Source organism: Marmota monax, unplaced genomic scaffold, assembly GCF_021218885.2.
Source record: "Marmota monax isolate L192 unplaced genomic scaffold, Marmota_monax_Labrador192_F-V1.1 WCK01_AAM20220418_F8-fsc00030, whole genome shotgun sequence".
Classification (NCBI taxonomy): Eukaryota; Metazoa; Chordata; class Mammalia; order Rodentia; family Sciuridae; genus Marmota; species Marmota monax.
The window spans coordinates 14,697,641-14,723,539 of NW_026691988.1; the positions used below are offsets into that span (position 1 = coordinate 14,697,641).

The following is a 25,899-nucleotide window of genomic DNA, read 5'->3' on the forward strand; positions in this document are numbered from 1 at the left end:
CAAGGAAAGAGAAGAACATCACCTATGGCTGCCAGGCCTGGAGGACACTGAGGCAGGCTGCTGCCGCCACGTTGAAAAATGACCCTACTTACCATGGTCTTCCTAAAACCATGCCACATGGAAGGGTCTTGGCATAGCCGGTTATCCCTTGAGAGGTTTTGGCTCTTCCGCCTTTTCTTTAAGCATCAAAAATTCAAATTTCAAGGCCAAAACACCAGGGAAATTAGCTAGTCTAGAGGAATGAGCATTGAATTTCAGGCATCTGGAAACTTGGCTTTTAGCCGCAAATTTGTCACTATTCTGACAAGTCCTTTAGCCTTCCTGTTTTCTGCTTTGCCACGTATACAGAGCCCTCCAATTTCAGGGTTTTTAGACCATTTGAACAAAATAATATATGGATATAAGGCCTGATCCAAATTCAAGCTGTGTATCAAGTTCCCTGGTTTGATGGCTATCAAGTTGAATAAAAGCTTATTTCAAAATTAGGGGGTCAAGCAGATGATAGACCCCAACGTTGTAAAGATTCCCAAGAAAGATTATTTTTTAAAAAAATATCTAAGATGATAAGACAATCATTGGTCAGGACATTTCAGATCAAGGACACTTTCATGGAACATAAAGGATTTGGACTAGAATCTACATTTGGAGGCTATACAATAAACTGGTGGGTTTTACTTGGGGATTTTAAAAATAAAATATCTGTTCTTCTAGTTTTCCTGGGTTATAGCTCCTTGAAACCAGAGGGGAAGCTCACAGGACCTGCTCTGGCCCTCTAATTCACCAGGGCACTGCCCTTACCTTTACCAGCTTAGAGCTGCACCTCCTCAGAGTAGTGAGACCTAGGAGGTTCATAAGGAGAGGGATCACTAAATGTCAAGTATGTTTTGGAAGTTCCAGGTTTTACTCCCTAAGCCTATCTCCAGACTACAGGGAGCAACATTTGATCAAGTGATCTGATCTCTCTCCTTCAGTTTAACCAGACGCAGTGATTTTTATAGTCTTTATTTTGTTGAGTCTGGACAACGCAACTTTGTAAATGATAGCTATTATGTGGTACATATCCACCAAGGAAGAGGGTGAAGAAGTTGATGTGACCCCATAGGGGCACAAGAACTGATTTAAGAAGGTGTACATAGGCAGAGCTCTATGTGAGTGTCCTCCACTCCTTGTGCCAGAAATGTTGAGTACCTGAAGGATTACTGGTTGGAGCAAACAGCATAGTGCCCAAGTTTTAAAGTTAAACATAAAAGCAAAGTTGAAGCTGTGTAGCTGTTGTGTTTAGCCTTCCACCACTCTAACAAAATACGTGAGATAATCCATTGGTAGAGAGAGAAGGTTTATTTTGACTCTCCGTTTTGGAGGACCCAGACCATGATCAACTGGCCCTGTTGCTTTGGACTTGTGGCAAGGCAGCTAGCACATCGTGATGGTAGAAGCATGTATTAGAGCAAGATCACTCACCTCATAGCTAGGAAGCAAAGGAAAGCAGGAAGGAAGGGACTGGAGTCCCACAATCTGCTTTAAGGATATGCCCCAAATGACCTCAAGATCTCCTGCTTTAGGAGGGGTTAATCTCTAGGTTCCATAACTTCCCTGTAGCACCAGTCTGAGGACCAAGCCTTTAAGGCTTGGGCCTTTGGGAGATGATCAAGATCCAAGGAGCTATAAAGGGCCTTGTATTGTCTTTGACCAAACACATTATCTAGTTCCATGTTAGATGGTTGAAGAGAACCAACTAGATTTGATCTGCTGTGGTCTGAGAGTTAAGGAAAATGTAAGTTCTGAAGGAGCAAGCCAGTCACTATGGGGAGATTGGGGGTAAGTACACCTAGGGATTAAAAACTTTGTAACGTGCATTTTCAAAATTCCAATCCCTTCCCTTCCTTGTCTAGGAAAGACATGGACCAATATGTAGAAAACTCTTCAACAAAAAGCGTAAACCTTTCAACTCCTTGAAGCAAAGATTACAGGGCACTGACATTCTTACAGTGAGGAAGACTACTCACTCCCAGGTACTAGCAATATCTTCTTCATTATTCTTTATTATAGTAAGTACATTGAAGCCCATTCCTCAGTTCTATGGTTTTATTTTTGCTTGATAAGGCATTGTAATGTCATTTAAGTATAATTTGCCTTTATCCTTCTCTTTATAATCTTGCTCACTTAGATTTCCAAATATATTTCAGACACTTTCCAGATGTGGAAAAAAAATCTTGTTTATGCTTTCATTACAGTGGTTTTACATTTAGCAATTAAGAAATTGAATCTTGCCATTTGTCTTCCTTTAAAGTTGTATAGCTTGTTTTTCTGATCATTGTTATTATTTATTTTTTGTAGCATTGGGGATGGAACCCAGGGCTTCATGCATGCTAGGAAAGCACTCTACCACTGAGTTACATTCCCCTGCCCCAGATTTTTATTTTTGTTTTTTCTTACTACTATTGTGACTTGCAGACTTTATGACCATAGTGTCCAAATCTCTTTAAATAGAGCTTTTGAAAAATAAATTCTCCTTTTTCTCCGAATTTCACAGTCTTGGTTCTATAAGTTCAGATCCCAGCTTTTTAAGAAATTGTAATTGAGGGGTATATAGCCTACACTAATATTGGTTGGTTTTCTTACAGCATCAACCTGTAAGGAAATCTAACTGGAGACAGCAGCATGAAGACTTCATTAATGCAATTCGATCAGCAAAGCAGTGCACACTTGCCATTAAAGAAGGCCGGCCTCTCCCACCTCCACCCCCTCCATCCATCAATCCAGGTGTGTGCACTTTTTGGTTCACTTTTGAGACTCAGTTTGGCTTTTTTTTGTACCTGGAATTGAACCCAAGGGAGCTCAACCACTTGAGCCATATTCCCAACTCTCTTTATTATTTATTTTGAGACAGGGTCTCACTAAATTCCCTAGAGCCTTGCTAAATTGCTGAAGCTAGCTTTGAGCTTGTGATCCTCCTACATCAGCCTCCTGAGTCACTGGGATTACAGGTGTGCACTTCCACACCCAGCTTCTGTTTAAATTTTGGCCCAATCATCATACCTCCTATATACTCTAAAATTGATAGTAGCAATTACATAAAAGTAATTTTTTTTTTTAAACCAGGGATTGAACTCGGGGGCACTTGACCACTGAGCCACATCCCTAGCCCTTTTTTGTATTTTATTTAGAGACAGGGTGTCACTGAGTTGCTTAGTGCCTAGCGAGAAGTAATTTTATCGGGCTGGGGATGTGGCTCAAGTGGCAGCACGCTCGCCTGGCATGCGCGGGGCACTGGGTTCTACCCTCAGCACCACATAAAAATAAAAAAAAATAAAGATGTTGTGTCCACCAAAAACTGAAAAATATTTAAAAAAATTCTCTCTCTCTTTAAAAAAAAAGTAATTTTATCAATTATATAAAATTAAAAGTAAATGTGTGTGTTGTATAATGTATATAGTATATATTATCCTTTCCCCCAACCAATTCTGCATATTCTGTTTTCTTTCTGTCTCAACATGAGGTAACCACTGTGCCTTTTTGGTGTTATTATGTGACTCCAGGGGATACCATTTGCACCGTGACTAAGAACAAGGAGCTTTGCAGAACTGAGTTTAAGCAGTTCCACAAGAGTTCCATGGAGTTTCAGATATCCACAGCTCTTTTTTTAAAAAATGATTTAGTGGCTCATAGCTTTGTTATTCCAACCTTTTTATTTTGAAATTTTTCACATCTAGAAAAGAGGAAGGAAGAGTAGCATGGTCACCCATATACCTTCTGCTGACATTTGACAGTGTTAACATTTCTCTTTCTCTCTCTCTTTCTCTCTCTGGCAGACCATTTAAAAGTGAAGTTTCAAATATCCACACTTTATCCTTAAATATTTCAATATACATTTTTTAACATAAGTACATTTTCCTGTATAACCACAATGCTATTCTAACACTTAAAACACAATCTCATGTTTTCCCAGTTATTTTAAGAATGTCTTTCAAACTTCTCTCACCCCAGCCCCAGACCCGGCCCGAGCCACAATCCAGGATTCAGTCAAGGGTTACATGCTGCCCTTTGTTTTCTCTTCCGTTTTTTTAAATCTTACCCTACCAGACTGTTTGTCTTTTAGAATGCCTCATGTTCTATATTTGTCTGCTTGTTTAGTCATATTAATATTTAACTTGTTCCTTTATCCCATATTTTTCAATTGGAAGTTAGGGCCAGAGGCTCAGTTGGGTTAATTTTAATCCTTTATCAAATATATGATTTGCAAATATTTCCTACCATTCTGTGTACCGGCTCTTGATTTTCTTGATAGTGGCCTTTAATGTACAAAATTTTTGAATTTGGACAAATTCTAGTTAATTTACTTTTTTCTTCTCATGTACCTGCTTTTGGTGTCATATCCGGAAAAAAAAAAAAAATGCCAGATCTAAAGCTACAACTCTTGTCCCTGTGTTTTCTTTTTTAAATAGTTTTAGCTCTTATGTTTAAAAGGTCTTTGATCCAGTCTGAGTTAATGTTTGTGTGTGCCTTAAGGTAAGTTTTCAACTCCATTCTTGGACAAGTAGATAACCAGTTATCTTAACACCATTTAAAGACTGTTTTCCCCATTAAATGATCCAGGCACTCTTATTAAAACTCAATTGACAGTATATTTGAGGGTTTAATCTGGACTTTCTGTTCTGTTCCATTGTCTGATAAATCTGTCTTTATGGCAGTACCACCCTATTTTGATTGCTATAACATGACAGTTTTGAAATCAGGAATTGAGTGAGTGCTTCAAAATATAACCAAAGTGGTTCTGCTTATTTCTGAGTTCTTTGAGATTCCATATAGAAATTGGAATTTTTTTTCTATGTCTGTAAAAAATACTATTTGGGGATTTTAACAGAGATTTGATTGAACTCATGGGTCATTTTGAGTAGTATTGTCACTTTATCAATATTGTCTTACAATCCATGGACACAGGATGTCTTTTCATTTATTTATGTTTTCTTAAATTTATTTCAGCAGTATTTTGTAGTTTTTAGTGTACAAGTCTTTTGTCCTCCTTGGTTAGATTTATTCCTATGTATTTTATTATTTTTAATTTTACTATAAATGAAATTGTTAACTTCTCAGAGTGTTCATTGCTAGCATATAAAAGTGCAACTTATTTTGATATGCTGACTTTGTATCCTGCATCTTTGCTGGGTATATTTATTATCTCTAATAAATATTTTTGTAGAATCTTCAGATTCTCCACATATATGAGTGTCATCTTTAAGTGTCATCTCTCTATTTCTCATGCCTTTTATTTCTTTCTTGTGCCTAAATCTTCTGGTGAGAACTTCCAATATTATGTTGAATAGAAGTGGCAAAAGTGGGCATCCTTGTCTTGTTTTCCATTTGAATATGATGTTAGCTATAGGTTGTAATTTTCTATTTAAAGAATAAATAATAGCACATTTGGATAATATTATACAATATGAGAATGAAATATGTGAAAAAATAGCACAAGGTTGAGTGAGGAAAGTGGGGTATATATTGTAGTGTGTTGCATTATATGTGAATAAGTATAGTATTATTTTAAGATAGATTTGAAGTTACTTGAGTAACCACCCAAAAATATTGAGGTGTAGCTAATAATGCAATACATCAAACAGAGATGAAATGGGGGAGACCAATCCAAAAGAGGACAGGAAAAGACGGGGGCAGGTGGGGTGGATAACAGAGAACAGATGGGGAAAAGACAAATAACAGGATGAAAGAATGAAGCCTAGCCATGTGAATAATTTCATATTAATGACCTACAAACTCCAGAAAAAAGACCAGGATCATCAACCCGAATAATAGATCAAAAGTCAACTCTTATATGTTTTTCATAAGAAGCACAAATGGCTATGCTAATATCAAGCAAAATAAACTTCAGGACAAGTGTTTACAGAGATAATGATTCAAAAGATGTACTCCTTAGGAAGATCTATCAATTCTAAATATTTATATATGTAGTAACAGCTTTAATGAATGTGAAACAAAAACTGACACAATTGGAAGGAGAAGCACACAAACTCACAATTATATTTGGAGACTTTATTATTACTCTCTAAGTAATAGAATATATGCAGAAAAGTCAGTTAAGAGTTAGAAAATTTGAGCAGCAGTAGCAACAGTGGGATGAACACCGCTTTCAAGTCCACATGGAACATTCGCCCACAATAGACCAACTTGTAAGAACCACAAAGTGGTTTTCAATAAACCATTAAAAGTATTGAAGGTCGTATAGAATATGTTCTCTGACCACTATAAAATTAGAAATTATTGAAAAAAAATCATGAAAATTTCTGAATATCTAGATCCTAACAAGTCATTTCTAAATAGCCCATGTATCTAAAAAGAAATCTCAGGAGAAATAAGAAAATATTTTTAGGGACTGAGGTTGTAGTTCAGTGGCAGAGCACTTGCCTAGCATGTATAAAGCACTAGGTTCCATCCTTAGCACCACATAAAAATAAACAAATAAGGGCATTCTGTCTGTCCAAAAATTTTTTAATTTTTTTTAACTTAATAATAATTAAAATATATTGAAACATGGGATTCAGCTTATATGGTGACTAGAGAGAATTTTATAGCTTTAAATGTTAGGAATAACGAAAGATTTAAATCAATTATCTTAAACTTTCTCCTTAAAAAGTTAGAAGGGATTGGGATTTAGCTCAATCATAGAGTAGTTGCCTAGCTTGTGTTCAATGCCAGCAATGTAAAAAAGAAGAAAAAAAACAATTGAAACCTAAATTAAGAATATAACAAATGTACTTCATCAAATAACAAAATATTTTTAAAAGCCATGATCATTTCAAAAGAGAAAAAGCCTTTGACAAAGTGTAACACCTATACATATTTAAAACAAAATAAGAAGCCTATCAGTGAAATAGAAATAGAAGGAAACTTCATCCATAAAGGACATTTTAAAGAAATCTACAGCTTATATCACACTTAATGGTGAAAAACCAAACTGAGATCAGCAAGAAAGCAAAGATATCTATTCTGACCACTTCTATTCAACACTACTAGAGATAGTACCCAGTGTAATAAGGCAAGAAATTGTGTGTGTGTGTGTGTGTGTGTGTATAAGAGAGAGAGAAGAAAAATTGGAGAGGTAGAAATTAAACTATCTTTATTCATAGACAACATGTTTATAAAGAAAGAAAAGTAGAAAACTACTCATCTCTAGGATATATAAAATACTCAAAAACCTTAACACCAAAAAAAAATAAATAAAAATAAAAAAATCAATAAATGGGCCAAGGACCTGAACAGACACTTCTCAAAAGAGGATATACAATCATCAAACATACGAAAAAAATGTTCAACATCTTCAGCAATTAGAGAAATGCAAATCAAAACTACACTGAGATTTCATCTCAATCCAGTCATAATACAAAACAGAATACAAAAACAGTAAGTGTTGGCAAGGATGTGGGGGGAAAGACACACTCATACATTGCTGGTGGGACTGCAAATGGGTGTAGCCAATATGGAAAGCAGTATGAAAAATCCTTGGAAAACTTGGAATGGAATCACCATTTGATCCAGTTATCCCACTCCTTGGTTTATACCCAAAGGACTTAAAAACTGCATACTCAGGGGCACAGCCATATCAATGTTTATACCAGCACAATTCACAATAGCTTAATTATGGAACTAACCCAGAATCCCTTCAGTAGATGGATAGGGAAACTTTGGTTTGTATACAGAATGTAACATTACTCAGCATTAAAAGAAAATAAAAACATGGTATTTTTGGTAGGTAAATGGATGGAGTTGGAGAAAATAATGCTAAGTGAAGTAAGCCAATCCCCAAAAACCAAAGGTTGAATGTTTTCTTTGATATGAAGATGCTGACTCATAATGGCGATTGGAGGGTAGCTTGGGAGGAGTGGAAACTTTAGATAGGGAAAAGGGGAGGGAGGGAAAGGGAGGGGGCAAAGGGGTAGGAATGATGGTGGAATGAGTGAGACATCATTACCCTAAGTACATGTATGAAGACCCAAATGGTGTGAAAATACTTTGTGTACAATCAGTGACTTGAAAAATTGTGCTCTATATGTGTAATATGAAATTAATTGTATTCTGTCGTTGTGTGTAACAAATTAGAATAACTAAATAATTTAATAATAAGAAAACTAGGGTATTACAATAAAGCTATGGAAATTAAAGTGAATTTAACAAGATTTTTAAATATGAGGTATACACAATGAATTGTAATTTCATATGCCAATCATAAACAATTTAAAAGTGAAGTTAGAAAATACTATGTGCAATAACATTTAACAAGTTGAATATGTAGGGATATATTTTAAAAATATGTGTAGGACCTATAAAATGAAAAGCCTGAAACATTCCTTCCAGGAATTAAAGAAAACCAAAATCAATGGCAAAATTTACTATTTTCAAAGTTCAGGAGAACTCAGTATTTTATTGTTTTTTAATCAATTCTATCCAATTGATCTTTGGATTCAATTTAATTCCAATAGAAAATATGTGCAAGTTTTATTTGCTGAGTAGGAATTGACCAGCATGTGAAAATTAAAGGATCTGAAATAGCCAAGATAATTAAAAAAGACAAAATCGAAGAACTTCCTGTAATGTTATTGTGGTTTGGTATTGGTGCATCAAATAAACAGGTGATAAAATTTAGACAGAGACAGATTGTTCAAGATGACAGAATAGAAGAGGTTACTTTCCTGGCTGCTGTGTGGTGTGAAACCAAGAAAGCAGATGGGCAACTTCCGAGCACAGTGGGTGAAGGAAAAAGAAAGGATTTTACTGGGAATTAATACCGAACATAAAAAGCAAATCAGGGATTCAGGAGGCTGGATATAATAAAATGAGGAAGAAATTCCCAGGGCCACTGCTGCCCCTGCCACCATCAGCACCAGCCTGAGCAATCCCCTTGCAAGCAAAAGGAAGGAATAAGGGAAGTAAAGGAGTTCACATTCTTCAGAGGCTTGTGGCATGTTTGGATACAGAGAGCTCAGAGATCAAAAACACTGCCAATTAACCCGAAAGGTGTGTCAAATAATATCCTTGTGCAGGAAAGAAGCTTGCATCTATCTAGGCTACCACAGAGGACAGAAAAAGCAACTATTTTGCAGCTGTGTCATAGGGGCCGGCAGATGGAGGAACCAATTCCTGGCAAACCTGAGCTGAGACCAAAATACAGGCCTGGCAAGCCCACACTACATGACAGAGAGAGTGCCTAAGTGACGGGGAGAAAATCAGACACGGAGATGGGTTTAAACAGGGCAATACAGGTCATGGAAATACACCCAGCTCTCCCCCAACCACCTTGAGTCCAGTGGCTCACAGGACAAGCTGGAAGAGATGCATCCAGCCAGAAATTCAAAAGGGTGGGAGCAGAAATGATTGAGTTTGGAGACTGAACACAAAAGACCAGGAAACGTGGCGTCTGCAGATAACTGAGGGGACTAAAGATTGGCTCCTCTGCCACATGAGTGGAACCCAGGGGGAGATCCCTAGTGTGCACGCCCCCAGCGTGGACCAGCAACTGCTAGGTCCTGGAGGTGTACTGATTTAAAATCTTCAAACCAACTGCAGTTGAATGAAGAACCTGGACCCTACCTAAGCCTAAACCCCACCTCCAGGATCTCTGTCTATAGAATTTCCTTTCACATTCCAGTGAACTCACACTGAGGATGGAGCAGACATCACAGGCAGCCTACCCCACATATCACTGCTGAGAAGGGAAGCCAAGAATTTTTGGAACTCCAACAGAAACAATTCTTTAACTTTTCATCAAGATTTTTTTTTCTTTTTTCATTTTTCCTATTTTAATTGTGACCTGAATGGTTCATGGACGTTTACACATGTTTATTGTCTTTCATTTCTAGCATTTTTTGAATGCTGTTATTTTTCATGAATTAGTATTTTGAGGACTAGGATGTTTGATTAATATATTTCAGTTTTGTATTCTTTTTATTTTAAAAAATTTTTATTTTATATATTTTTCTCTCACTTCTGTTTCCTTGGATTCTCCTTCTCTCTTTTCTTCTGCTAACAGCCAATCTCTATTGTTCTCTCTTTTTACTCTTCCTTTTTTATTTCTATTTTTTTCTCCTCCCTCATAATCATCTCATACTACGTCACTTCTGTTCTCTTCCTGTTCACCATTTGAAATGGTAAACCCTTTTGCAATTTACTATTTTACTGTGGGCAATAACTGATCACATCATTTCTATTTATTGTGACAACTAACATTATATATCTCATAGTAGGAAATATTTGGTTTAATGCTGTATATTGTTTTCATTGGTTATTATTATTATTATTTGTCTCCCCCTAAACTGTGAGGTACCAGAAGCCTTGAGGGATGCTGTAAGTCTTCAGGTTAGAAACTCAACTGCCTCAGATTCATACCATTAGATGGTTACACACACACACACATACACAACATGCAAAATGAAGGGAAGAAATTGCACAAAACAAACCAAAATACTTCAATAACAGAATCCATCTATACCATAGTGGAAGAAATGTCAGAGAAGAGTTTAGAATGTTCATAGTTAAACTGATCCATGAAGTAAAAGACAATGTAAGGAATGCAATCAGGGAGAAAACACAGAAAGTGAAAGATCACTTCAATAAAGAAATATTCTGGGGGAAAAAAAAACCCAAGCAGAAATCCACAAAATAAAGAAATCATTAAACCAAATTAAAAATTCAATGGAAAGCATCACGAACAGACTAGACCACTTAAAAGATAGTTTCAGGCCATGAAGACAAAATATATAATCTTGAAAATAAATTGACCATGGAAAAAAGATGTTGAGACCATGAACAGAACTTGTAAGAAATATGGGATAACATGAAAAGACCAAACCTAAGATTTATTAGGATAGATGAAGGATCAAAGATACAAACCAAAAGAATGCACAATCTTTTCAATGAAATAGTATTGGAAATTTCCCAAACCTTAAATATGAAATGGAAAATCAAATATAGGAGACTTCCAGGACACCAAATATACAAAATTACAATAGACCTACATCAACATTATTATGAAATGCCTAATGTACAGAATAAGGATAGAATTTTAAAGGCTGCCAGCGAAAAATGATAGGTCACATTTAGAAGAAAAAAAATTTGGATCTCAGCTGATTTCTCAACCCAGATGCTAAGAGCTAGGAGGTCATGAAATAATATATACCAAGCTCTGAAAAATAACAGATACCAGCCAAAATTACTATAGTCAGCAAAATTAAGCTTCAGAATTAAAAAATGAAATATAAACCTTCATGATAAATGAAAGTTAAAAGAATTCACAACTAGAAAGCCAATACTACAAAACATACTCAATAAAATATTTCATGAAGAAGAAATGAAAAATAAAAGTGAAAATAGCAAAGAAAGGAACTACAATAAAAAAACAGTGAATCAATGGAGAATAAAATTCAAATTAAAAACCTGGAATAAATAAAAATGACAGGGAATAAAAATCATTTCTCAATAATAACATCAAATGTAAATGGCTTAAACTCATCAATCAAAATATGTAGATTGATAGAGTGGATTGAAAAACAAGATTCAACAATATGCTGTCTCTGAGAGACTCACCTCATAGGCAAAAACACCCCCAGACTGAAGGTAAAAGAATGGGAAAAAAAATCTTATCATTGAAAACTTATGATTGAAAATATTATTCACATGGGCCTCATGAACAAGCAGGGTTTTTATCCTCATATCAGAAAAAGTGGACTTTAAGCCAAAGTTAATCAGAAGGGACAAAGAAGTCCATTTCCTATTGCTTTAAGGGAATCATATATCATAAGACATAACAATCTTAACTATTTGTGCCCCAAACAATGGAGCATCTATCAAAAAAACCCTTCTCAATATCAAGAATCAAACAGACCACAACACAGTAATACTGGGTGACATTAACATGCCTCTCTTATCACTGAATAGAACTTCTAAATGAAAACTAAATAAAGAAGCTATAGAACTAAAAAAAAAATACAATAATATAGACTAAACAGATATATATGGAAAATTTCATCTGTCAGTGACTAAAAATATTTTCTTCTCAGCAGCACATGGATCCTTCTCTAAAATAAACCATATATTAGGCCACAAAGCAATTCTTAGAAAATACAATTTATATATATATATATATATATATATGTGTGTGTGTGTGTGTGTGTGTGTGTGTATATTTCCTTACATCCTATCAGATCATAATGGAAAAAAAATAGAGATACTCTAACACCTAGAGACTAAATAATATGCTATTAAATGACCAGTGGATAGCAAAGAAATTAAAAAAAAAATGTATAGTGAAATATAAATGGATAGTGAAATAAAAAAAATTAGAGGTAAATGAGAATAGCAATACAACATATCAAAATCTATGGGACACTATAAAGGTGGTTATAAGAGGAAAGATTATTGCATTGAGCTCAATCATTAAAAGAATAGAAAGTCACTGAGTAAATAACCTAATTTTACATCTCAAAGCCCTATAAAAAGAACAAATCAACACCAAAAGTAGTAGAAACAGGAAATAATTAAAATCAAAGCTGAAATCAATGAAATTGAAACAAAATTTTTTTTTCTAAAATCAACAAGTTGGTTGATTTAAAAAAAAATGGTTCTTAAAAAAAATGAATAAAATTGATAAACCCTTAGGCAAGCTAACCAAGAGAAAGAGGGGGAAAATTACTAAAATTCATGACGAAAAAGGAAATATCACCCTGGACACTACCAAAATAGAGATGATAATCAGAAACTATTTTGAAAATTTATATTTTAATAAAATAGAAAATCTCAATGATATCAACAAATTTCTAGAATCATCTTACCTACACAAATTGAATTTAGGTGGACATAGAAAATTTAAACAGACAATTTCAAGCAATGAAATTGAAGACATCATCAAAAGCCTACCAATGAAGAAAAGCTCAGGACCAGACAGATTTTCCACTGAGTTCTACCAGAGCTTCAAAGAAGAATTAATACCAATCTTCCTCAAATTATTCCATGGAATAGAAAAGGAAGGAACCCTTCCAAACTCATTCTGTGATACCAAAACCAAAGATACATTAAGGAAAGAAACTTCAGACCAATGAAAATAGATACAACAATTCTTAATAAAATAATGGGAAATCACATACAAAAACATATTAAAAAGATGGTGTTCCACAATCAAGTGGGTTTCATTCCAGGGATGTAAGGTTGGTTCAACATATGGATATCAATAAATGTAATTCACTACATCAATAGACTTAAAGGTAAGAATCCATGATTATCTCAATAGATGCAAAAAAAAAAAAAGCATTTGACAAAATATAGCATCCATTTATGGTCAAAACATTAGAAAACTAGGAATAGTAACATCAACATACATCAACATTATAAAACATATATATATATGTTAAACCCAAGGCCAATGTTATACTAAACAGAGAAAATCTGAAAGCATTCCTTCTAAACACTGGAACAAGACAGGCGCCCTCTTTCACCACATTCTATTCTTTTGTCTAATAGCCAGAGCAATTAGACAAAAGAAATAAATCAAATGGTTATATATAAGAAAAGAAGATCTCATACTGTTACTATTTGTCAATGACATTATTTTATTTTTAGAAGACGCAAAAAACTCCACCAGAAAACTTCCAAAACTCATAAACAAATCCAGCAATGTAGCAATGTATAAAATGTTCCTATACACAAATGATGAATCAACTGAAAGAGAAATTAGGAAAATTATCCCATTCACATTAGCCTCAAAAACAACAACAACAACAACAAACAAACAAACTTGGGATTCAATCTAACAAAAGAAGTGAAAGACTTCTATAATGAAAACTACAGAACCCTAAAGAAAGAACTTGAAGAAGACCTTAGAAGATGGAAAGCTCTCCCATGTTCTTGGATAGGCAGAATTAATGTTGTCAAAATGGCCATACTACCAAAAGCACTATACAGATTTAATGTAATTCCTATTAAAATTCCAATGACATTCTTCATAGAAATAGAAAAAGCGTCACAAAATTCATTTGGAGAAATAAGAGGACCAGAATAGCCAAAGCAATCCTTAGTGAGAAAGATGAAGTAGGAGGCATCATAATACTAGATCTTAAAATATACTACAGAGCTATAATAAAAATGGTATGGTGGGGCTGGGGCTAGGGCTCAGTGGTGGAGCCTTGCACATGTGAGGCCCTGGGTTCTATCCTTGGCACCACATAAAAAAAAATTAAAAAGGTATTGTGTCCATCTTCAACTAAATATGTGTGTGTGAGTGTGTGTGTGTGTGTGTGTGCATATGTGTATGTGTATACCACAGCATAGTATTGGTACAAAAACAGACCTGAAGACCAGTGGAATAGAATAGAAGATAGAAGATACTGGGCCCAACTTTCCATCATATCAGCTTAAGAACCAACTTCCTCAACAAGACTCCTAGAGTGCAAGAAGTAAAATCAAGTGGGATGGTATCAAATTAAAAAGCTTCTCCACAGCAAAGGAAACAATCAAGAACATGAAAACAGAGCCTACAGAATGCAAGAAAATTTGTGCCACTTATACCTCAGATGGAGCATTAATCTCCAGGATATATGAAGAACTTAAAAAAACTTAACACCAAAAAAAACAAACAACCCAATTAATAAATGGTCTAAGGAACCGAACAAATACTTCACAGAAGAAGAAATACAATTGATCAACATATATATGAAAAAATATTCATCATCTCTAGCAATTAGAGAAATGCAAATTAAAACTACACTGAGATTTCACGTCACTCTAGTCAGAATGACAATTATCAAGAATAACAGTAACAATAATGTTGGTGAGGATGTGGGTAAAAAGGTACACTCATACATTGCTGATGGAACTGCAAATTGCTGCAACCCTTCTAGAAAGCAGTATGGAGACTCCTCAGAAAACTAGGACTGGAAACCCCATTTGACCAGTTATCCCACTCATTGGTATTTACGCAAGGACTTAAAATCAGCATACTACAGTGATGCAGCCACATAAATGTTTATAGCAGCTCTATTCACAATAGCTAAGCTAACAAATCAACCTAGGTGCCCTTCAATAGATGAATACATAAAGAAAATGTAATATATATACACAATGGAATATTACTGAACTGTTTTAAAAAATGACTTTAGGACTTTTGTTGGTAAATGAATGGACCTGGAGACTCTCATGCTAAGTGAAATAAGCTAATCCCAGAAAAACCAAAGGTCTAATGTTCTCTCTGATGTGAAGATGCTAACACACAATAAGGGGCGAGGTGGGAGGAAGAATAGAAGTTCATTGGTTTAGACAAAGGGGAATGAAGGAAAAGGGATGGGGATGGGAACAGAATGAATTGGTCACAGCTTTCCTATGTTCATATACGAATACATGACCAGTGAATCTCCACATCATGTACAACCACAAGAATAGTAGCTTAATTAGAATGTTATACCCCATGCATGTATAATATGTTAAACTATACTCTACTGTTATGCATATCTAAAAAAGAATACATTTTTTCAAAAAAAAAAAAAAAGAATCCAGACATAGTATTCCCCCAAATCTGCAGGCTGTTGATAATTTTCAAAGATGCCAAAGTAATTAAATGAGGAAAAGGATAGTCTTATCAACAAATGATACTGGAATAACTGGATACCCATAAGGAAAAATGAACCCTGATTCTTATGCAGTATATAAAAATTAACTCAAAGTGGATCATTGACCTAAATGTTACAACTATAAAAGTTCAATTAAAGAAAACTCCAAAAATTTGTCAACAAAGATTTCTTAACCAGGACACAAAATGTACTAACTTTTTTTAAAAAAAGGAATTTTGTAAATTGGGCTGCACCAAAATTAAAATTTTCAGTTATGAGACACACTGTTAACACAATGGAAAGGCAAGCTACAGACTGGGAGCAAATATTTATAACCCATATATCTGATAAAGGGCTCACCTCAAGAACATATGAAGAACTCTTACAACACAATAGTGAGACAACCTAATGAGAAAAGGACAGGAGGGGTGTTTGAACAAATACATCAGGAAATAATAACCCATAAACTCATGAAGAGATACTCAACATCATTTTACTGTGGGAAAAATAAATGAAAACTATGATGAGATACAACAGCATGCCCACTTGAATGGCTAAAATTAAAGACACAATTCAAGCACTGGCTGGGATGTGGAGCAATCAAAGCCTCATGCACAGCTGACAAAAGTGTAAAATAATGCAACCACTGAACACTAGTGGTATTTTCCTAACCAAAAACCCATATAGCAAGTCCATTTCTAGTTATTTATGTAAAAATATATCCATAAGAAGATTGGTACATGAAGGTTCAAAGGTTTATCCATAGAGCATAAACTGGAAACAACTGAAAATGAATGTGAATAGATAAATTGTACATTATTTAGAAAATGGAATACTTCTCAACAGTAAGAAGGAAGTGCTACTGTTCATGCAGAAGCATGGATGTTCTGTTATATGAAATTATAGAACAAATAAGACTTATCTATTGTGACAGGAAAATGAATCTTTGATTGCCTGAGACTAGGTTTGGTGAAATATTTCTGAAATAGGCCCTGAGGGAACTTTGGGGGCTAATGAAAATTGGATATACAAATTTGTATGTTTGTCAAAACTCACTGAACTGTATACTTTTCTCAGTATGAGCCTGTGTGTAAATTATTTCTCAAAAGGTTCATTTGAAAAAGTACGAAAGAAGCCACAGTGTAATCATAATATAAAAATCATCTGAACTTCTACTCCAGAAAATAGTCTTCACAATTGCTTCACTTTTGCTGTGTTCTATGAAAATGTAGCTTAACATAATGTGTCGTCTTAAGCTGTTTGGTAGAAAAATCAATTTTAGGAATAAACAAGTACTTTGGTAACAAGCTTCATAGAAAAAATCTTTTATGAGAAATAGCTTCATTTTAAGATCAGAAGCTACAGTTGATGACTACCTTATGGTTTTTTAATTGTATAAGTGAAACCATATCAGATGTTTTGCTGTGGAAATTTTTCTCATTATCAAGTTGGATCTAAAATGCAGGGATTAGTGTTTCTCCAAAAAAAAAAAAAAAAAAAAAAAAAAAAATCCCTTTGCAAGACCTCATTACAAGTTCAACTTATTTTTCTTCCTTTTACATTTTTATGCCAAAATAGCTTTTATAATTACTTCCTTACACTTAACTATAATTTTATGCAACAAATAAAATGATTATATACAATCACACATTTTCGTTACAATTTGATTATTTTGATTGTACAGAGATTTTACGTTAGCCCAGTTCTCAAGACTTAGTTACTAAAAAATTTAACACACACACACACAACCAGAATTATATATAATATGGCCTAATACACATGAGTTTGCAAGTAATTTCCTTTTTTCCCAGACTTATTCCCTATTGTCATGTTTTCTCGTGGCATATATTTATTTATTCTAGTTTTTACTGATCAACTAAATCTGCCAATGATTCAAATTTCCAGGATATTGTGACACTTTATAGGGATAGTGATGTATAATATTCATGATTAGGAGTTATTCTGTGAGGCCTGTGACATTTGATCACCATTTTATATGAGTACATAGTGGTCTCAATATAATGTTTACATTTTAAAATGATATTTGTTTTCTACTTTAATTTGATATGTAATCTGGCCACCACATTTCTCATAAGAAGCCATATGTAATCTGACTTTTTAAAACATTATCTTTTGAAATATATAGGACAGTGATTTTTACAAAAGCATAATTGATGGAGGAAAAGAAGTGATTCCAGTTGAGATGAGGATAGAACATGTAACTCAATCACTCCATGTTTAAATGACTGCATTAGAAAAATACTTTTCCATTCTCAAAATATTTGACATTCAATATAAATGCAACTGGCAGTCCCTGCCCACTCTTATGACTGGACTTCACGTCCCTCTTGTGGACTACAGAGGGCCTGGTGCTCCCTCCTCCCACAGCTCATCCCACCAAGTGGTGATTGTGTCTTTGTCCCATCGTCTCTGAGATTTTGGGGGGCAGGAAATGCACTTCAGTCTTGTTGCTTGCGCGGTGGCATATGGTGCCATACACGTAGAGGGTGTCAATGGATGAACAGACAAATGGGAATATGAGAGCAGCCCTGCACTTCCATGGTCATTGTCTCTGCCTGACCCAAGCAGGGTTTCATGGTAGCAGCATTTCTGACATAAGACTTGAGTTTCTAGCTGGTAAAACCAAAGAAATAACCACCAACTGAAGCACCAAGTTCTAGATGGGTTTTCTACAACATCATGAGTTCTGAACGATGATGGTACTTTCTATGTTAGTTTTTTCCTAAGCAGTTGTACTCTTATTTGGTGGTTGGAAACCCAGCCTTGCTGGACCTGTTTCCCTATGGCAATAGCTGTCATTTATAAAACACTCAGCAAAAGATCCTACCCTCCTTCTATGCCAGCCCTCCCTCGTGTGGATTATCAGTTAATTTTCACAATAACTTGATGAAATACACAATATGTATGTGCTGAGGAAATGGAGGCTTAAGGAGGTTGAGTAACTCCCCCAAGTTCATACAGTAAGTGAAGAACTCAGGCTCCAAACCAGTTAGGCAGGCTCCAGAGCTTAAGGTCTTCATCAATCCCACTGTTTCATTTTATTTTTTTTAAGGCGTTTATCACCATGTGAAATTTTTCTATTTTTGTTTCTATATCAGAATGTTTATTCCTTTGTTGTATCCCCACATATAAAACAGCGCCTGGCACATAGTAGGTGTTCAGTAAGTATTAGATTAAGGATTAGGTGCTGCCTTCTTTCATGTGGGATAAAGAGTAAGACTCCTAGATCATTTCTAAATGATTCTTATACTTTAGGAGTATTCAGTTTTAGGAAATGATTTGTTCAAATAGAAAACTCCCCAAACTGCTTACAAAAAGCTCTTAACCTTGAAGACATCACTGCATTAAATAGCCAACCACTCATGTAGGAATTTTGACTATGTGCCAATCTGAATTTCTATCCTGAGTTTGGGTTGACCCTCTTTGAGGGGAAATTCTTCTTTTATGTCATACATATCCCCTTTGTTATCCCTTAAAGGTGCCTAAATCAAAACAAAGCAAACCCTAATCCCTGCAGGCTTTGGAGAGGAGTTGACCCTGACCTTCCCACTTTGCTATGCACAGCCCCACATTCCAAAAAGATCTTGAATCTTTCTCACCTCCCATTTCTCTAGCTAATTACGTGCAATAGTTACAAATGAAATTTTAAAAAAATCAGATAAAAAAGGTGTTTCTCAGAACCACAGAAGGACCTACCTGGGCTGCCAGGGTCTTGCAGCTCAGAAGCCAAGGCTGTTTCTGAAGTCACATAGTTATCACCCCTCTTCTTCTTTCTGTTTTTTCACCCTGGCCACCTTTTATCCTTTCACCATATCCTTTCTTGAATATATTGTTTGCTTCCTCTCTTAGTTCAGTAAAAAATCTAGCGGCTGCAAAAACAGTGTGTCTTTCTGCTAACCCCATCCCCCAAGCCCACATTTTAAAACTAAATCTCATCTCCCTCTGAAACTCCATAATTTCTTTGTGACCTCTGTCTCACCCAGTACCAGAGTCTGGGCTTTTTGTGAATCTTTTGTGCCCTTCTGTACCATTAATACTAACATTCTGTGATTCCAGGACTGCTATATTTTAAACAAGGATTCACTAAATAATTTGTTTAATTGGGAAGTCCCTGAGTATAATTAATCTTTTGTCTACAAGAGATATCTTATAAACATTTTAAGGGCACATTCTTATTGAAATGAGTGCCTCACTAGTAAAAACTTTCCCTATTATGTTTTTTTAAATTTTTTTTTTAATTTGAACCCTTTTAAGGCTTCCCTTTCTGGAATAGGCTATCTCAAGCCAGAGTTGGGGACCTTGTCCTTTCTTGTTGGAGCAGAGTTCACATTCTATTTATTCCATATAGTCCATTCCATAAGTGTTTTTGAAACATTAATTACCACTTGTTTCTATCTCTACATTCAGATTATATTCAGTGCCCATATTGTATGAGGAGGTTTAATGAAACTGCAGCCACGCGACATATAAATTTCTGCAAGGATCAGTCTTCTCGAAAAGTCTTTGATCCAGCTCAGACAGCAGCCAAATTGGCATCCAGAGCTCAGGTAAATCTCTCTCCCCAGGTGTTGGCTTTGTGTCCTTGCATGCCTGGGGCAAGCAGGTAGAATTTGCAAGAACCTCAAATACCCATCCTAAGAAGTGTAAGGATCAAGAGGTCTGATTACTGTCACTCATCCCCCTGGGTGTTTCTTCTTTTGGAAGGCATGCTTTCTAGCCCACAATACCTTGGGGTATTGTGGAAAAAGCTCAAAGCTTCTTAGGATAAAGACTGGAATATATAAAATGTGTTTATGTAGCATTATGCTAAACCCCTATTTATCTGTTGGAGATTATCAGCCTAAACCACCCAGAATAGAACTGAGTGGAAGTGGCCTGGGGGCATGGATGGAGAATCACAGGAAGATGCTCTGTAAGTTTACATTGTGATCTGTAGAGGAGAGATGTCTTCAGCCTTTTGTTTAAGGCCACAGAACCAGCAAGTTAAAGTATGTGGGTGAATGGAAGCAGCTGTTACAAATACATACAAATAGGTAAAATGACAACCTGAGCTGGATAACAATAACATTATAACCTCACAATTGGAGTCAGCACACAGCTCCATACACATCAAAGGTCCTAATTCACAGTGCAGCATGGAAACCAGTAGTTTCACAAACTCGAGTCAGCCAGCAAGAGACATATTAAGTTGGTCTGAATTACTTTAAGAGCAGATAACATGTTTAGAAAGCTTTCCATTAAATCCAGTATCTCATGGGGATGGGACAATTTCCAACACTGGTGTATTCCATAGTAGACTATGATTCTGGGCTCTCTCTCCTCATCTATCAGGGAATGGCTCAATATCAGCTGTATACCAGACACCACGCCAGGTACTGTTGATCAGATATTTGTAATTCAAAGTAGGGAGCTTGGAAACAATACAATACAAGAGTGTTTTCACTGATGTATGTAGGAGGGCTGTGGAGGAGATGCCCATGGGATTCCTGGGCATTTTCGAAGGTAAGCAAACATTATCTTTTAAGTGTCAAAATGAGCTCCCCAGCTCAGAGTTGGGGGGGGGAGGACAGGGTGCAAAAAATGTCTTGCCTGAGATGCCACCCAAAGTCTGTGGGGAAAATCTGAGGACAGCAAGGCCCAGGGCTCAAAAACAGGAACTGGAAATCCCGGGGTACCTAGGAAGTCCTCCTTCCCACTGTCCGTCCCAGTGCTCCCTCTTGCTGTGCTTCTGCCTCCTCTGCAAACTGGTTTTCTTGGCTTTCCATCTGGTTGTCTACTAGTGGCCTCATGCATCATCCCATAGGTAGACTAGTTGAACAGTGGAAATTAATGTGACATACAACTGGCTTTTTAGAAAGGTTATTCTTGCAATTACTGTCCAAGACTGTGGGAGACCAGGAAGGAGCCACAGCAATGGGAAAAATCAGGGTCTGGGTTAAGAGAATGAAGGGGGGTAGGAGCCAGGGTGGATTTATTGATGATTGGGTTCTAGTGTAAAAGTGGGCTTCTGTTCATAATACAGGTTGAGTACCCCTTATCTAAGATAACTAGGACCAGAAGTGTTTCAAGATTTTTATGTTTTTTAAATTTGGGGGGCATATTTGCATACACACAATGAGATATCTTGGGGGGACCCCTAAGTCTAATACACAATTCATATATGCTCATATTCATCTCACAGAGCCTGAAGGTATTTTTCACATGTCTGTGTTTAGACTGGCACATCGTATGAGGTCAGATGTGGAATTTTCCACTTGTGGTGGTTTTTATATTGGTGCCCAAAACTTCCTGATTTTTGAGCATTTCAGATGTCAGATTTGGGAGTTAGGGATGCTCAACCTAAACTATTAATCTAGCTAAAGGAGCACAGGAGCGGGGAGGGTTTGTGGTGTGTTGCGGTGGGCGGAGGTGCATGAGCTGGTGGTCATAAATACAATTTTAGAGACTCAGCCCTTACAGATGAGGGAGCCTAGAGAGTAGTGCAGTGTTGAAAGAGCCAGAACTCTGCAGTCAGTACTCAGAGTTTGACCTCAGTTCTGCAGTCCATTGTTTGTAGGTAAATTCTGAGACTCACTCGGATCTATACGATGGGCTTGAGCCTGGGAGCCTTGCTGAGTTGCAGGAGGATTATAGACAGCTGAGATCAGTGTGTTCATCCAGGGTTCCTCTACCCTTCCTCTCTGCAGGAGCCCCTTCCTCTCCTTAGGGTTGGCACCCAATTTGGGAGGGCTGTAACTGCTTTGGGCTTGAGTTCAACTTACACTTGGAACAGTGTGTAAGTGTGAACTCCCCCTCTGCCTTGTAAAGCAGTAGAGGGCTAGTAACATTTCTGCAAGTGATTCTTCTAACCAGTCCACGAGGTCAGTTGGCATTAGTGAGACCAAAGAAGGCACAGAGAAGTGGTGAACGGAAGTGGTTTTTATTCCTGAAGAAAGCCAGCTGGCTGTCCTGAGTGTAACCAGTGACTTGGCCCTGTTCCTCTCCTTATTTTCCAGAGCTAAGCGGGGTGACTGGGAACACAGCAGAAAGCTCGCTTGCTTTCTGCATTCCTTTGCTTGCTTTCCAGTCTATCTGAATGGCAGTGTCTGCTTCCCTTATGCCAGCATCACTACTTGTGGCCTTGCCTAATAGTGAAGCTTATTCAGAAATGGGACAAGAAGGGAGGGGATGTTTCAGTTTTGAAGGACTTAACGGCACAGCAACAATGTGTTTCTATTTTAAACATAATCATCTTTAAAATGTGTCATACCCTTAACCAAAAGAGACCAATATGGGCCTCTAAGAATTGCTTTCTTTGGTTTGGATGGGGTTGAGCTATCTGCTACCATCTCACGGCCGTCCTTGCCTGGGTGAGAACACTCTGAGTAGCGGGTCATCTTTCTACTGTAGTTTCTATGGGACTAGGAGGTGCATCAGTTGTGAGGTAAAGAGGAGCTCATCAGGGATGTTTTGGTTCTTATTTTGTGTTTATCTAACCATTCTGTGGCTGCTCTGCAGGTATAGATATGGCTGGGGGTGTTGGAATGCCATGCTTAAAACATTTTCTGCCTGCCCATCTCTGTTCTTCTTCTCTATTCATGTTAGAAAACAAAATTATTTTCAAGTGGAATGAAAAAACATGATGTTCCATAACCATGTTCTTATTGACATTAAGTAGTTTATTACGTCTCCGTATACCTGATTTTATAGAATAAGCTTACCTTCAACAACCACAAGGGCTTGATTATGGAATGAAAACTCCAAACCCAAATGTGGCTTTGAGCCACCTACAAGAAGGACAGGATCCAGGCTAGGGTTATGGCCCAGTGGTAGAGCACTCGCCTTGCATGTGTGAGGCACTCGATTCAATCCTCAGCACCACATAAAAAGGATAAATAATAAAGTCATTGTGCCTGTCTACAAATAAATTTTTTTTAAAGAAAGGATAGGATCCAAGCTGAGGTGTAGGGTGTGCTTGTTCCCTTACCTGGGTGCAGGGGGTTCCTGCAGATGAGTTAAAGGACACAGCCTCTGGCATATGGTACCTGTGGTTATAGAACTGTGCTCCGTCTCTCCCTCCCTCTCTCTAGGGCAGGGCTCAGGTGAGTCCCAAAAAAGAACCAACTGTTACCAGTGCTGTGGGAGCTTTGCTGCAGAACAGGGCCCTGGATACCACAAATGGAGTCCCAACCAGGTCAGGTAAGTCAGAGTGTTTACTTTAGCTTTCCAGTGATGGGGTCAGAGAGGGCCCTCATTGGCTTTGGGATTCATCCATAATTGGCAAAAGCTAACAGGACATCCAGTGTTGCTTTTGGATACAAAAGATGTGTGAGTTTGTTTGAGGTTAAAGCTTATTTGCCAAGAGGGAATATTTCTTAATTTATCAGGATTACACAACTTATGACAATGTACAAAGTCCAATCCCCTTGCAGCAATCAGAGTCTACAACTATTGTTCTTCCGGTCTCTAAAAACTGAAAACATTGAGAATAGATGGCATGTCAGGTGCTGTGTTAAAAATAGAGGATTTTCTTTCTAGAAATAAGTCATTTCATCAAAGTAGCTGCACAGCCTGGCCACCATGACAGTATTGAGTTTGTGCCAGCCCATTTCCCTTCGTCCTCCCAATGTGTTTTCACTTATTTCACTCTGCGTTTTATAGAATGGGAAAAGGAGGTTTGAAGAGGGTAAGTTAGTTTTCTGAGGCACACAGCTGGTAACCAGCAGGCTGGATTAGGTATATACCATGCTATCCCCTCTCCATTTAAGCTGCATTAATAAATGTGGCAGTCTTCTCCGTGGTCAATATGTACTTCCAAGGCAGGATGGATAGTTTCATGGCCATAGTGGCACCTCTGATCAGAAGTCATATTTTGAAGGTATTCTCAGAACTAGAATAAGAATCTACTGTCACACAGTAAAAAAAGTAGCAGCATGGAAAGTTTTGTTATTAGTTTTAAATTCCTTATGGACTTTAAAAGTCCACATGGATTAAAAATTGAGTTGAGGTATACATTTTTTTATACTGCTGGGGATTGAACTTGGGGGTGCTTTACCATAGAGATATTCACAGGCTTTTTTAGTTTTTTGTTTAGAGACAGGACCTTGCTAAATTGCTTGGGGCCTAAGTTGCTGAGGCTAGCCTTGAACTTGTGATCCTCCTGCCTTAGTCTCCCAATTCCTGGGATTATGGGGGGTGCACCATCATGCCTAGATTTTTTTTTTTAAAGAACCACAATAATGTTTTCCAGCAGCTATATCATTTCAGTTTTCAACCAACACTGCACAAGGGTTCCATTTTCTCGATATCCTTACCAGCACTTGTTATTTTCTGTATTTTTGTAGTTGTTGTTGTTTTTAATAGTAGCTGCCCTAATGGATATGAAGTGGTATCTCATTGTAGTTTTATTTTTGCATTTCTTTAATGATCTATATTGCTAAGAATCTTTTCAAGGGCTTGTTGGTGATTTGTAGATATTCTTTTGAGAAATGTCCATTCCAGGCCCTTGCCCATTTTTTCATTAGTTGCTTGTTTTTTGTTGCTCAGTTTTATGAATTTTCTAATACCCTGGATTTTACCTTTATCAGATGCTTGAGCTACAAATATTTTCTTCCATTCTGTGAATTGCCTTTTTACTCTGTTGATACTGTCTTTAGATTCAATTTTTTTTAAATTGTCTATTTTTTCTTTGGTTGCCTGCACTTTTGGTGCCATGTTCAAGAAATCATTGTCTAATCCAAGATCTTGGAGATTTACCCCTATATTTTCTCCTAAGTTTCATAGTTTTGTGTTCTACGTTTAGACTTTTGACCCATTTTGAGTTGATTTTTATATATTGTGCTAGCTAAAGGTTCTACTCCATTCTTTTGCATGTGGATGTCCAATTTTCCATTTGTTTAAAAGATTGTCCTCTATCCATCAAATGGTCTTGACACTCTTGTCACAATCATTTGAACCATATATGCAAGTTATTTCTAGATTCTTTATTTTATTGGTTTATCGGTGTCTTTTTTGCCAGTACCACATTATCTTGATTACGGTAGTATTTACTTCAGAAAATGTGAGCTCTACAAGATATAACCAAGGTTGTTTTGGATATTTCAGGGTCTCTTGAAACCCTATATGAGTTTTAAGACAGACTTTCCTGTTTGTGAAAAAATATTATTAGAATTTTGACAGGAATTGCATTAAATCTGTAGATTGCTTGAGAGGTAGCATTAGCATGTTGGCAATAATAAATCTTCCAATCCATAATCATGGGATATGTATCAGTTTACTTGAGTCTTTAATTTCTTTTAGC

At 36.5% G+C, this 25,899-nt stretch overlaps 1 protein-coding gene across 1 annotated transcript in view; it reads left to right on the top strand.

Annotated features, from left to right (window-relative positions):
* Positions 1 to 25,899, top strand: part of Zc2hc1b (zinc finger C2HC-type containing 1B) — a 45,775-nt gene that overhangs the window by 9,042 nt on the left and 10,834 nt on the right. Inside the window, exons 3-6 of the mRNA XM_046450718.2 lie at positions 1,893 to 2,012; positions 2,625 to 2,763; positions 20,028 to 20,167; positions 23,690 to 23,798. Coding sequence (XP_046306674.1) covers positions 1,893 to 2,012; positions 2,625 to 2,763; positions 20,028 to 20,167; positions 23,690 to 23,798 — 508 coding nt within the window. The remainder of the gene's footprint in view (positions 1 to 1,892; positions 2,013 to 2,624; positions 2,764 to 20,027; positions 20,168 to 23,689; positions 23,799 to 25,899) is intronic.